Here is a 12,734-nt window from a genome sequence, read left to right as displayed (position 1 = left end):
AAAGCTGTTTTTAATACGATAAACTATAAATGATTATTATTTGTCCCAAAGCTATTCAGAGGTGGATTCTTAAAAAAATTTGCCCCACTAATCGCGTAGTGGGGCAAAATTGTTTTCGTGAAAAATCCACCAAAATCACATTAAAAATCTACAAAAATTAAACAAAATCATAGAAGGGTTGTTAACATAAGATTTTGTTTAATTTTTGTAAATTTTAATGTGATTTTGGTGGATTTTTCACGAAAACAATTTTGCCCCACTAAGCGATTAGTGGGGCAAATTTTTTTTAAGAATCCACCTCTGATATAGAAACAACATAGTGAGTTAAAGAATGGATTCGATGATAAAAATGCATATTTAGTTAGTTAGAAAGATTCATAGTTAGAAAGAAGCAAATGAGAGGTAGGTAGTCATCACAAATTAAAAGGGATAAGACAATGGACAATAAATTGGTTTACATCCCCAATGAAAATCTACAAAGTTAGGCTACAATTTAAAAAGGTTAGAGCATTCTAGTTTAGAACTAACCAATAAAATTCCAATAAAGTACCCAAAGTTTTATACAAACTTTGGGTACCAGTGTAATTCACGGTCAATTGTTCCCTCCCAGCCCTGAAAGTTATATAAAATAGTTGAATAGAGAACCTACTACATTAAATTAAAAGGCTCTCAGATAAAACAAAGGGAATGATTTCCTTTCTGTGATGCAAACACCAGGGATCTACAGGGATAAGACAATGGCCGATAAAAAGATGTACATCCCCAATGATGATTCACAAAGTATCCCTTATGTAGATTACAATTAGTGGTTGAAACTTCAGAGCTTGATCTTTAAATCATTTCAAGGGTGATTTAAACCACCACGCGCGAAATTTCAGCCAATCACAGCGGCGCATTTTAAAAATCCGCCGCTCTGATTGGCTGAAATTTCGCGCGGGGTGGTTTAGATCACCCTTAAAATGATTTAAAGATCAAGCTCTGGACAATCAACTAAATGAAGCAAACAATCAAAATTCATTAAATGTCCCCAAGGTTGTTAAGCCAACGAATAAGAAGAGTTTTTATACAACTTTGGGGACTAGTGTAATAAACAGCCTAATGTCCCCTCCCTCTCTGTGCAAACACTCGCCCAATGAATTGATATCATTACAGAATTTTAGACTGGTTCTATGGTCGAGTTGATAACAGAATAAACTGCTTAATTAACAAAGTGATTTATTGGTAATTAATAGCAGTCGGAGTCTATGAATAAATGCTATTGGTTACAAAGAATCCCCGCAGGTTTAGGGCACTTTGCAGAGGTTAGGCATAAAGAAAACCCTCCTTATTTGTAATTCATTAAAAATATAATAACATATTTAATGTATATAAAGGAAAATGACCCTGTCCATTTAAATATATTGTATAAATCTTTCTTTTGACCATGCTTTGCAATCAAACGCCTTTCTTATGTCAATGTGCATTTAAATATAGTTATTTATAGCATCACATTTTAGATAGATTTCCGCGGATATTAAAGGCAAATTTTTAGATTAAAACCAGTTTTTTAGCCCCGTGGTTTTTAATGTCCGGGCTAACAAAACTGATATCAATCATACGATTTTATTTTTGTTCATTGTATTTAGTATGGCTGAGAACCGGTTAAGAAATTAAGCGGATTTTGTTCGGTTTCGAAGCCATGGTGTAAGAAGAAGTCTCAAGGTTTTTTTATCCTTAGAAATAAGCAAAAAATTACCATACCAAGCACATACCTAAATAGAATAAATTTCAATCATAAAACTAAACTTTAAGTACCATTACGCATAACCATTATCATTTCAATTTCAGTTTCTAACAGAATTTTTTTAGAGGGATTATTATTTTTTGTGGATGATTTATCCTAGGAGTGTGGTTCCCCCAAATATTTACAAACCTTCCCAGGACCTCTGAGACGCTACACTGTAAAGGAGAAACAAGTCGGTTCAGCGGTTAGTGAGATCCACAAACAGAAAAACAGATAAACATCCTGTTACCTTATTATAATGATTAAATGTTTAAATTTTGATGTATTATTTCCTGGTTGTAGATTTGAGGATTATATTTATAAATGTTGACATCAAACTCAAGAAACTGGAATTGCCCTAAAATAAAATAGATGTCATTAATAGTTTTGAATGAATCTCAGTACTATAAATCGTTGGTTTCCCTCAAAGGGCATAGTCGAGCACAGGACTCCCCCTCCCCCTGCCTACTTATGTAAAAAATAAGTGGCATGATGGTGGTTTTTTTTGCTTTTATATAGTTAAGGTAAGGTTAGGTTTGGTTATATTTTGCTTACTAGGTAGTCTCCAGAGAATTATGGCAATGTAGGTACAGTTATAGCCCCCACATAGGTTAGAAATAAGGAAAAAACATCAATATCTTTTTAAATTTTTCACACAAATATTAAGGCTGGAAGGGAGGGGGGATAAGTGCTCTATAGGCACTTTAAGGGAAAGCAATTTTGAAGAAGAACAATATTTATCCGACTGAAGCAAAGCTTTAAAAAAAACCTGAAATATTTGCCTTTCTTGACTCTTTTCTAGGAAAGACGAATGAAATTTTTAATGAAGATTTCCTATTTCTATGAGCATCCAGTATATATTTTTTGGTCTGTAGGTCATGCTATAAAAAAGACATAGTATATATGATAATAACTAAACAACTTCTCTATAACTCATTTTATCCGTCCCTTCATAACTTCTTATGAATATTGTAATTCTTGTTTAAATGGATTCCTCTAGCTGACCAATGAGCATTAGCAACACTCCAAAATTAGTATTTTTTTGTCTCTAGATTCAAATTAAACCTATTGGATTCTCCCTTTTACGAAGATCTCGGGATGGTTTTGGACTAATTCATTTTTAGAATAAAGTCTTGGAATGTATTTAGAATATTTTTTTACCCTTTCCTCGAATAAAAAGCCCCTATATATATTATATATTAAAACTAGCGGTTTCGCCCCTAGCCTCTAGGGGCTTTGCCCCATAAGGTAGTTTAAAAAAAAAATAAAAAATAAAAAAAAATTCTGGTGCTCCGAACCATACTCTCCTCACTTTTGAGGAGTTGGGGGTGTCCCACCCCCCAAGAAAATAGCTCAAAACCACCACAGGACCAATAGGTATATACCCTGAAGAGTAGAATCCGATCGGTACAGTGGTTAGCGAGATCTTAAGGGACAGACGGACGGACAGACAGACAGACGGACGGACGGACAGACATCAAGCTACTTTGTATTATAGATTAGCTATTTCGCCCCTAGCCTCTAGAGGATGACGGGGAGATCAGAAAATAGCATAAATCCATCATCAAATATGTATAAAGCTTCCCTAAAAATTTAACCAATTTTCCCAGATCTTTAGCTTCAGACAAAATAACCTTTTTACTTTATAATTTAGGATATTGGCAGGGCACAGCCGCAATTTAGAAATATATTTCTACGATATTTTTTGTAATCTCCCAAGAGATACATAGATATTACATATATGTATTAAAGAATATATTTGAATTTGAATTTAATTTGCTATTTGTATTTTATAATGCATATTGCATTCAAAAATTGTTGACTATATCTAAATTAAGTAAACAGTACATAGCTACTTTTCTTACACAAAAGTTCATTTCTTAATGCATGTGCATAAAAAAAAGGTATAATCTTCAAAATACAGGGTCTTTTTATTTGTTGTAATCAATAAGGCGGTATTTTTTTGCGAAATTTCCGTAAAGTTGTGCATTATTGTTTAATAAAAAAACGCTTATTAAGTTAAATTGTTCCTTATTATGAACAAATGTATTTATATGAAATGGTCAATATTAAGAGCATTTGACTAGACGGTAACACATCTTTATAGAAAATGCGTACTATAAGCCAGAGAATAATAATTTAGCGGTTAAGTAAATAAAATTTCTTTTATACAAGTATAATTTTATTCATAGCAGCAAGATTGACATACATACAGTTAGGCGGACATGGTGAAATATAGAGTAGAAGATATTATTATGTAGTTTTCGTTTTCCCTAAAATATTTCTAGTATTTGGGTATCATATATAAGAGTAACATAATCTCTGTCTGTCCGTTTGTGTGTGAAGGATATCACTAACAAATGAACCAATATGGTTCTTCTTTACAATTTTGCTCCTCATAGGTCCTGGGAAGGTTTATAACCCTCCAAAGATAAAACACCATTTGAAAAAATTTCCAACTCCCTAAAATATTGTTTTACTTTTTCTTTTAAAACTATAAATGAAAGTGGGGTTGGTCGACTTCCCTCTACTAAAGTACCTCTAGAGGCATTTAGGGGGCTTAGCCGCTAGTTATTTTTAAACAGCGCCAGTTAAAGGACGCCTGCAAGAAATACCATGCTTTAACTGCTGAAAGACTGCCACAAGTAGACCCAATACCCCAAATTTAAAACCTTCAGCTTCAATAACAAAAAAGTTCTAGGCATTTCAAAATAGCATTTTATGTACAATGAAATTAATGAAAGATTTTCAATGCTCATAAAAGAAAAAACAATATTAAATTACGTCACCTAGACACAAAATTATAACCTTATCTTTGTCAGAAACTTAGATTGCCGGTAACTGATTACATTTTTACAATAAAAACACCAGATTTAATAGTCAAAATCTATGAAAAAAAATCGATTTAAATTGCATTTTAAACGAAAATCACAGCGGAAACAAAGGGGGAATCTAATACAAGCTAAGCTGTGATTGGTTGTTAAGCTGATTCAGCTTTCTGATTGGCTACAGCACACTCGGTACAATGCAAGTTAAACTTAATTTTTTTTAATGATTTTGATTATAAAAATGGGTATTTTTATTGTAAAAATATAATTAGTTACTGGAAACCTAAATTTATGACAAAAATAAGCTTATAATTTTGTTTCTAGGCCACGTAGTTTAATTTCAAAGTTTTCAACATGAGCATTGCAATTCTTTCAAAATTTTCATTGTACATAAAATGTCATTTTAAAATGCCTAGAACTTTTTTGTAATAGAAGCTGAAGGCTTCAAATTTGGGGTATTTGGTCTACTTGTGGCAGTCTTTCAGCAGTTAAAGCGTGGTATCTCTTGCAGGCTTCCTTTAAAAAGAAAGACCCTGTGTTATAAAAGTTAGTTCATTTGCATCAAGTACACAACCATCCTTACTTTCAATGCAAAAAAAACGAATAAATTTACAGGATCCAATCTAATTTAAATGAACCATATCTTTTGAAAAAAAAAGTAAAAGAATATAATAAAGATGTAGATCATGGAAGTAAGATTAATATAAAAAAGAAATAGTAACAGATAACTAGATCATACGCGTTTTAACACTAAAAACTTTAGACTGTTAATTACACTTGTACTGTCAACGATTTTTTATTGAATGATTTAAAAATTTTGGGTACTCTATTTACAATTTGGCTGGTGGACTCAGGTACTAAAAGTGTTTAATTTTTTCCAACAATAAATATCATTTACGAAAGGGATACTCTTGTTTATTATAATTAAAAATGTATATAAATTATTTGTCCTTCCCTTTATATAATTACATGGATGAGGGGTGCAGATCGACCTAATTTAATGTAAAACTCTTACTTTGTGTGTCTGAGCTGAATCTTGATGAGGCTGTCCGCATCCCTCCTCCCCAGGGGATTCCCTAGGCCTTGAATTTGGCGACCCTGGCGGGTTGCGCATTTTTGCCGCGTTTCCTCTCCCGTTCTCGCCAGAATTCATGTTGCAAGGCCAATTTTTCTGCTTAGTTGGCTTCTTCTTGTTTTTTATTGCAGTTAATTGTGCACAGTTGGAACATTTAATCTCAATCTAAGAAGAAAAAGTAATGATTAGACAAACTGAAATGCATCAATGATTGAAAGAGAAAACAAGGATGAAAAATCAAAGAGAGAGGATTGCATAAGTCCCCAAAGTTTTATAATAACGTTCTCATTCGTTGGCTTAACAACTTTGTGGAATTTTAATTAGTTGGTTTGAGTGTTTGAACGTTTCAACCACCAATTTAATCTACTGAATGGGTAATTTTGTGTATCGCATGGAGATGTGCATTAATTGATCGGCAATTGGCTTATTTCTTCAATTCCTTGCAGACAGACACAGTCAATGCTCAATGTTTCAGAGAACATCTTAATAAAATTAATAAATTTATAAAGCTAAAAGCGGAGTATTTATCATTACTCAGCTTTATAGTCAAACAGACAGACATACTGTTAGATAAAATGACTAAAAATTTTAAAAGTTTTTCCTAACGATGAGGGAGGAAGTGTTTTTTTTACTACCTGCTCTTTGTAAGAGGAATTCTCTAGTAATAGTAAATCTAATTGTTTTTTGTTTATTACTGGCCTTCTCTAAGAAGCATTAATATATAGAGTCGCATTGCTACTGGCAAGAATTTTCTTTGCAATAATAATATTATTGCTTGATTTTTATAAAGTACAAATAATACTTATTCTCTATATCTATATATATATTTTCTATATCTTATAAACGTTTGTACTGTTCAGTAAGACAATAATAGTTATTTCTCGCATCGTATCATAAACAGCTTTCCGCGGATATAGAAAGTACAATTATAGGATTAAAACCAGTTTTTATATTCGTAGAAAGTTGGATATAATACAATGCTAGACATGGTTTTTTCATATGAATAAGAACCGGTTCCTATCCACCGGATCGGAATCAATACGAGAAAAAAATTTACTTATGAAATCTTTGGGAATTTAAATAGGTTAATGTTCATAATAATAATACTAGCGACTACGCTCCTAGATGCCTCTAGGAGCACTTGATATAAGATAAGACTCTAAGGGGCTAGGTGTCGCTTCAGGTACTAGACCTCTTCTCCATGCACCTTGAAACATACTCCGCTTATGATTGCAGTGTAAAGCTCCATTCACCCATCAGACAACCAACTCCCCGAGATGCACGACCTTTGTCTGAGAAGTCCCAACTGTGCATGGTAACGAGTTGCGCCTGTTTTGGGCCAAGTCATTCCCCCCACTCTAACTATTTACGTCGCGCATCTGACATAGTAGCAGTGGGAACCATTTTTAACGTCTTTAGTTATGACGCGGTGAGAAGCACTTGATATGGGAGGGGGGGATAGTCGAATCCTGCCATTTTCATCAATTTTAGTTTTCAATAGAAAAAGTTACATTTTTCTAGGGCCTATATTTCTTGAGAGGGTTGTGCTCCTTCCTCCCTTAGGTAGTTATAAACCTTCCCTAGAGCTACATTGACAGAAAAACCAGGAAAACAGTTTTAGAGGCTAGCGAGATCCTTTACTACAGACAAAAAGACCATACTACTTTATATTATAGGATTTAAACTCAAACTAAAAGGCCTGAAAGTTTAAAGGTTAAAATAAATGTATTACTGTTAGTTATGCAATCAAGCAAACCATGGAATTTATCAAATTAAATGCCAACATGTATGCAGCACCAGGGATCTAAAAGGATAAGACAATGGTTAAAAAGAAAATTTGCATCCCTTATGATGTTACACAAAATTACCCCTTCTATAAATTAAAATTAAATGAACCAACCAATCAAAATTCAATAAAAGTCCCCAAAGTGTTGAGCAACGAAGAAGAAAATATTATTATAAAACTTTGAGGACTAGTGTGATAAACAGCCCAGTGTTCCCTCCCTCCCTGAGCACCTACCCACATAGTTTCAATTTGATACTTGGGCTAGTGAAACTTTCTCTAATCTCCCTGTCAGATAATTTGTTTTATCTCCACCTTTACACATTTACAAATTCAAATTTGAATAACCTACAAGTTGGTAACAAAATTTTTATCAGATTTTAAAACTATCAACTAAATAAAAACAAAATTAATCTTTGAAAATTATTTTAATGTAAAATTAATTTTTTTTAGTTGATTTTATTCAAAATACATGGGGGTTGTTTAGGTAAGGCCAGATTAGATTAATTAAAATTATAATAATCTATTGGTTTTGCTGCTAATTACAATTAAAAACTAAATATCTCATTAAAATAAAAAATAAAAGTTAAAAATGACCTGTTGATTACACTGTGAACATTTCAGAGATGTATTACCACCTCCACCATCAATAAGTCTGGTCATAGCTTCATCACTGGAGCCATTCTTCCCATACTTGATCTGTTCACTTGTGCTGCAGTTGTTTTGGACAAGAAGGTTCTCCCTCTCTTCTTCTGCCAGGTCTCTAGCACCTGATGCATAGCTCTGCTTCCTGAATATACAAATTCTTGCCAGATTGGTTTTAACTTAGTGCATTTATTTGATAAGTATTAACTACACTCATGGGTGAATTTATTTTAACAAAGTCACTGTACATAATGTACACAATATGAGCAAATCAGAAAAAAGCACCTAATTGATTCAACATTAATATTATTATTATTAGCATTTCTATCTGTATTTTACTTACTTTTCATTTTATATTAATTGATTCTGGTCACGGGTAGGCCAAAAAAATTCCAGGTTTTTGAAAAAACCCATTTAAGCTGTTTGCACAGCCTTAAAGTCACATGACTTGACATACTAGAAAAAGTAAAAAAAAATCTATAATGGTCCCTTTTTAAGAAAATCCGCCAATTTTTTCCCTACATTTTTGTAGGCAAATTGGATTGAGATATCAAAGAAAACTTTTTTGACATGAAAACACTAGTGGGTTGGTTTCGAGAAAAAAAAAGCTAACAATAATACAATTCGATACATAACTATCAAAATTTAAAATTTAGAATGTGTATTTCATTAAAAGGTGTAATAGTTCAAGAATCTGGTTATTTTAAAATTTGGCAACCCTATTATATCCAAGGATTATGATTTGTTTGGCAACTTAGTTTTGCAAAATGTGTGAGTGATACTCAGCTAACAAAAGGATTTAGCTGAGATTGTGTGACACCAAGTTTCCAAAACAAACAATAACTGCTCCAAGAGGGAATATAATCTTAACTCATTGGAAACTGCTTTGATGAGCTGCAAACTTACTTTCACAGACAGAGAATGGTAAATATTACGAAGAGCAAGGGATTTATTATCAGAAAAAAATTGGTGTTTGGATTATGTTACGTTAGTGTGTAAAACAAATGTATACGCATAGATATATAACCCAAACAACCATCTGGCCCAAGTGGTTAGTACCTTATTTTGGCAGCTGGCAAACTTCATTCTGCTTTTTTGTCGTTCCGATGCTTTTGGCTGATATTCAAAGACCCATTTGAAAGTAGATACAGGGTCCCCATCCCGTGGGTAGAATTACATATAGCTCGTGCCCCTTCTATTCTTTTACTTTAAATCTTCAATTGAGGATGAAATGACATAAATTAGCCTGATGTGTTTTTAAATTTTTGGGAGTTTAGTGCTTTTTTTGGACATGGGTGGGTATTAACTTTATCCCTCAAATATTTGTATGGTGTCTATGGATGGAGAATGTAAACACTCTATTTTAGACGGTTTTGTTCAAGAAGTTTGAATTTATTAAAATTTCTAATATTGTCCCTCTCCCTGGAAAAATAAATATACTCTTAGAAGTAAATCAATTTGAAGACAGGTTGGAAAATAAAGTTCAATTCCAAGAAAATACCAATAAGATACAATAAGAAATAGGAAATATTAGACTTTTTAAAAGTGAAGCTTTTCTATAATTAGGGTCGGTCCTTCCGTCCGTCCGTCACAGAGAGTTAGCTCTTTTCGTTAATTTAAACAGGTTAGAATTGTCCTATCGATTCCAAACTTTGCATGATGATTCCTATTGTAATTAGGTACAAATTAGAAAGCGTAGCAACTCTATAAACAATACCAGAATGTCCATACGTTCATTTTAAACATGTCGATTTTTAACTTTTTTGACAACAAATCATTAAAATTATCCGTTTCTTCTGATTTTTTGAAAACTGATTCCTATTACAACAAGGTACAATGTTATAAGCTAAGCAACTCTATAAACAAGTCCCAAATATGTAAGTATGTCCTTAAACAGTATCATCTATTAATGCAGTTTAGCAACAAATTTTCTTAAAATATTGTTTGTACTGATGCATTAATATTCTGCTAATTCAGTTCTGACAATCTACAAGTGTTAATGTTCGTTTGTCCTTCCATTTCAGAGCTTCGCTTTTATGGATGTTGTCATCCTTGTTTTTATATATGTGATATGGTAGGTATTTTTTAAATAAATATGAAGCAAGTTTTATAAATCAAAAGAAATAAATTATGATTTACTAGTCCCTACGTCCCTAGCACCTTATGGCTCTATATTTAAAGAAGCAGGGAGAGGCTGTAAAATAGCTTAAAACCATCCCAAAACTTAAATCTGAAAGTAAAATCCTAACAGGACATATATAAGGCTTATTTCAAATAGAAATTTCAATCGGTTCAGTAGTTTTTGGGGGATCTTGGACAAAGTAGCTTCGGACAAAGTAGCTTCAGGACAAAGTAGCTTCAGGACAAAGTAGCTTCTGGACAAAGTAGCCTCCTAAGGAAAGTAGCCTCCATTGTTAATAAGGGTCATGGCCGCAGTGCTCGGCCCCCTGGCCTGCCTAGCCGCGGGCGCTCGGCTCCCTAGCCTATAACCTAACCTAAACTATCCAAAAATTGTAAAAACATTATTAAAAATTGTAAAAACAATATTTAAAATTGTAAAAAATCTACCAATCACTTTTTGTAAAATCCTTGAAATTATAAACCACCTATGTAATATCAGTTTATGATATTTTCTTAAATAAATTTTCTGAGGCTAACATAGGTTAGATCATAGGCTAAAGGGCCGAGCGCCCGCGGCTAGGCATGCCAGGGGGCCGAGCGCTGCGTCCATTACCTTTATTATTATTGGAAACTTATTTTTCTTAAGAAGCTACTTTTCTTTAGTAAATGTCCCGAAGCTACTTTGTCCAAGATCCGTTTTTGGGACCTTAAGCTACAGTCAAAATATCTTAGAATAAAAGAAATTAAATAAAACCTAATGTGAGGAAAATCAGACATTTTAAACAAAAATATTAATGTATGTGATACATTTCAACATTCTTAAAACTAATTTGATGACTAATAAAGTAAATGTAAATGTAATGTTTCAAAGAAGTGCACTTCAGTTATAAGACAATGGACAATACATTAATGTACATCCCCAATGATAATACACCAAATTATCCTTCAATGGGTTTCAATTAGGGGTTGATATTATGGACACTCAACTTAATGAACCAACCAATCAAATTTTAACAACAGTTCTCTAAGTTGTTAAACCAAAAAAATAAGAAATCGTTATTATACAAGTTTGGGGACTAGTGTAATAAACAGGACAATGTCCCCTCCCTCCTTGAATATACACTCAGAGATAACATTATAAAAGTTATAAATACACAGGGCAATGCATGAAAAACAAGGATGACAACATCCTTAAAAGCGAAGCTCTAAAGGAAGGACAAACGAACAGTAACGCTTGTAGAGTGTCAGAACGTGATAAACAGAACATTAACACATAAGTCTATAAAAAATTGAACATAAATATGTGGCAAAATTGCGTAAATACAAGATATTGTATAAGGACATACTTTCATTTTTTAGATCTAATTATAAGGATGCTTCGCTTATAATATTTGACCTTATTGTCCTAGGAATCGTCACTCCAAAAATCAGATGAATGGGATGATTTTATCATAAAAAATTTGTTGTCAAAAAAGTTAAAAATTAGCATGTTTTAAATGGACGTACATACTATTTACTACATATAGTCGATACTATTATTTAAACTGTTGCTTGTCAACACAAGCTTCTATATTCAACAAGATACTTAAAATATTTCAGGGAGGGAAGAGGACATTTTGCTATTTATTACACTAGTCCTCAAAGTTTTATAATTACGTTTTCTTATTTGTTGGCTTAACAACCTGGGGGACTTTATATAATTTTGATTTTTTGGTTCATTAAGTTGAGTGTCTAATCGTTTCATACTAATTTTTAACTCCAGAAGGGATAATTTCGTGTATAATTATTGTAGTTGTCTTATCCCTTTAGATTCCTGAAATATTTACAATAATATGAGTTGTGACACTTTGAAAGGAATTGTCTGAAACCAATTTTAACTTTAATATTTTAGTTATTGTCAAATTGTTTTACAACATTACATGTAGCACAGCTATTCCAAAATTTAGCTGTGTTCATATATGTTGTAAAATTTAAAACTTTAGAATTTCCAAAAACCATAATTGGAAATTTTAGAAGCATTAAATTTTCCTCTTTTACATTATCTTTACACCGGTTTTTACTTATGTCATTAAACTTAGATAACTTAACAAAAAATGTAAGATAATTTGATCCTAATGAAACTTATTCGTCTGAAAGTTATTTTGCTCCACATTTAAGAAAAAAACATTCTTGTACTTGGCTTAAAAACTTTAAAACTTTTGAAGATACAAAGTAGTTTTATAGTTTTTTGAATGAATTGTTTTGCTTCAATGACATCTAATTCTAATTCAGACAACAACTTTGATTGAAAATTTTAAGATTTGTTTTAAGTTATAGTCGTTTTTTCTGTAAATTTCAGCCGCCATTAACTGTAAGTGTAAATCTACATTCTGATTTTTTAAATCATAAAGATTTAATAAAAGCATATTATGTATTTACCTGCTTATTAAGTTGATATCTTGAGTGTCTTTTGATTTTCTACTCCAACAGCTCATTTTTAATTTTTATCCTATTATATAAAGTAGTAAGGGTTTTTTGTCT

At 32.2% G+C, this 12,734-nt stretch overlaps 1 protein-coding gene across 2 annotated transcripts; it reads right to left on the bottom strand.

Annotated features, from left to right (window-relative positions):
- Window positions 1-1,998: 1,998 nt before the first annotated feature.
- LOC145325657 (uncharacterized) lies at window positions 1,999-12,734 on the bottom strand. 2 transcript variants are annotated; one of them, XM_080168611.1, is made up of 4 exons: window positions 12,633-12,734; window positions 8,046-8,238; window positions 5,606-5,830; window positions 1,999-2,120 (listed from the first exon to the last, which is right to left on the bottom strand). In XM_080168611.1, the coding sequence occupies exons 1-4, from the start codon at window positions 12,686-12,688 to the stop codon at window positions 2,049-2,051; spliced, it is 546 nt and encodes a 181-aa protein (XP_080024737.1). In that variant the 5' UTR covers window positions 12,689-12,734; the 3' UTR covers window positions 1,999-2,048. The 2 variants fall into 2 exon arrangements, with proteins under 2 accessions (XP_080024737.1, XP_080024738.1); XM_080168612.1 differs by lacking the exon at window positions 12,633-12,734 and adding an exon at window positions 10,969-11,045.

This window comes from Acartia tonsa, chromosome 8 (assembly GCF_053477335.1).
Source record: "Acartia tonsa isolate MP-2025a chromosome 8, ASM5347733v1, whole genome shotgun sequence".
Taxonomy (NCBI): Eukaryota; Metazoa; Arthropoda; class Copepoda; order Calanoida; family Acartiidae; genus Acartia; species Acartia tonsa.
This window is presented reverse-complemented; position numbering and strand designations above follow the sequence as displayed.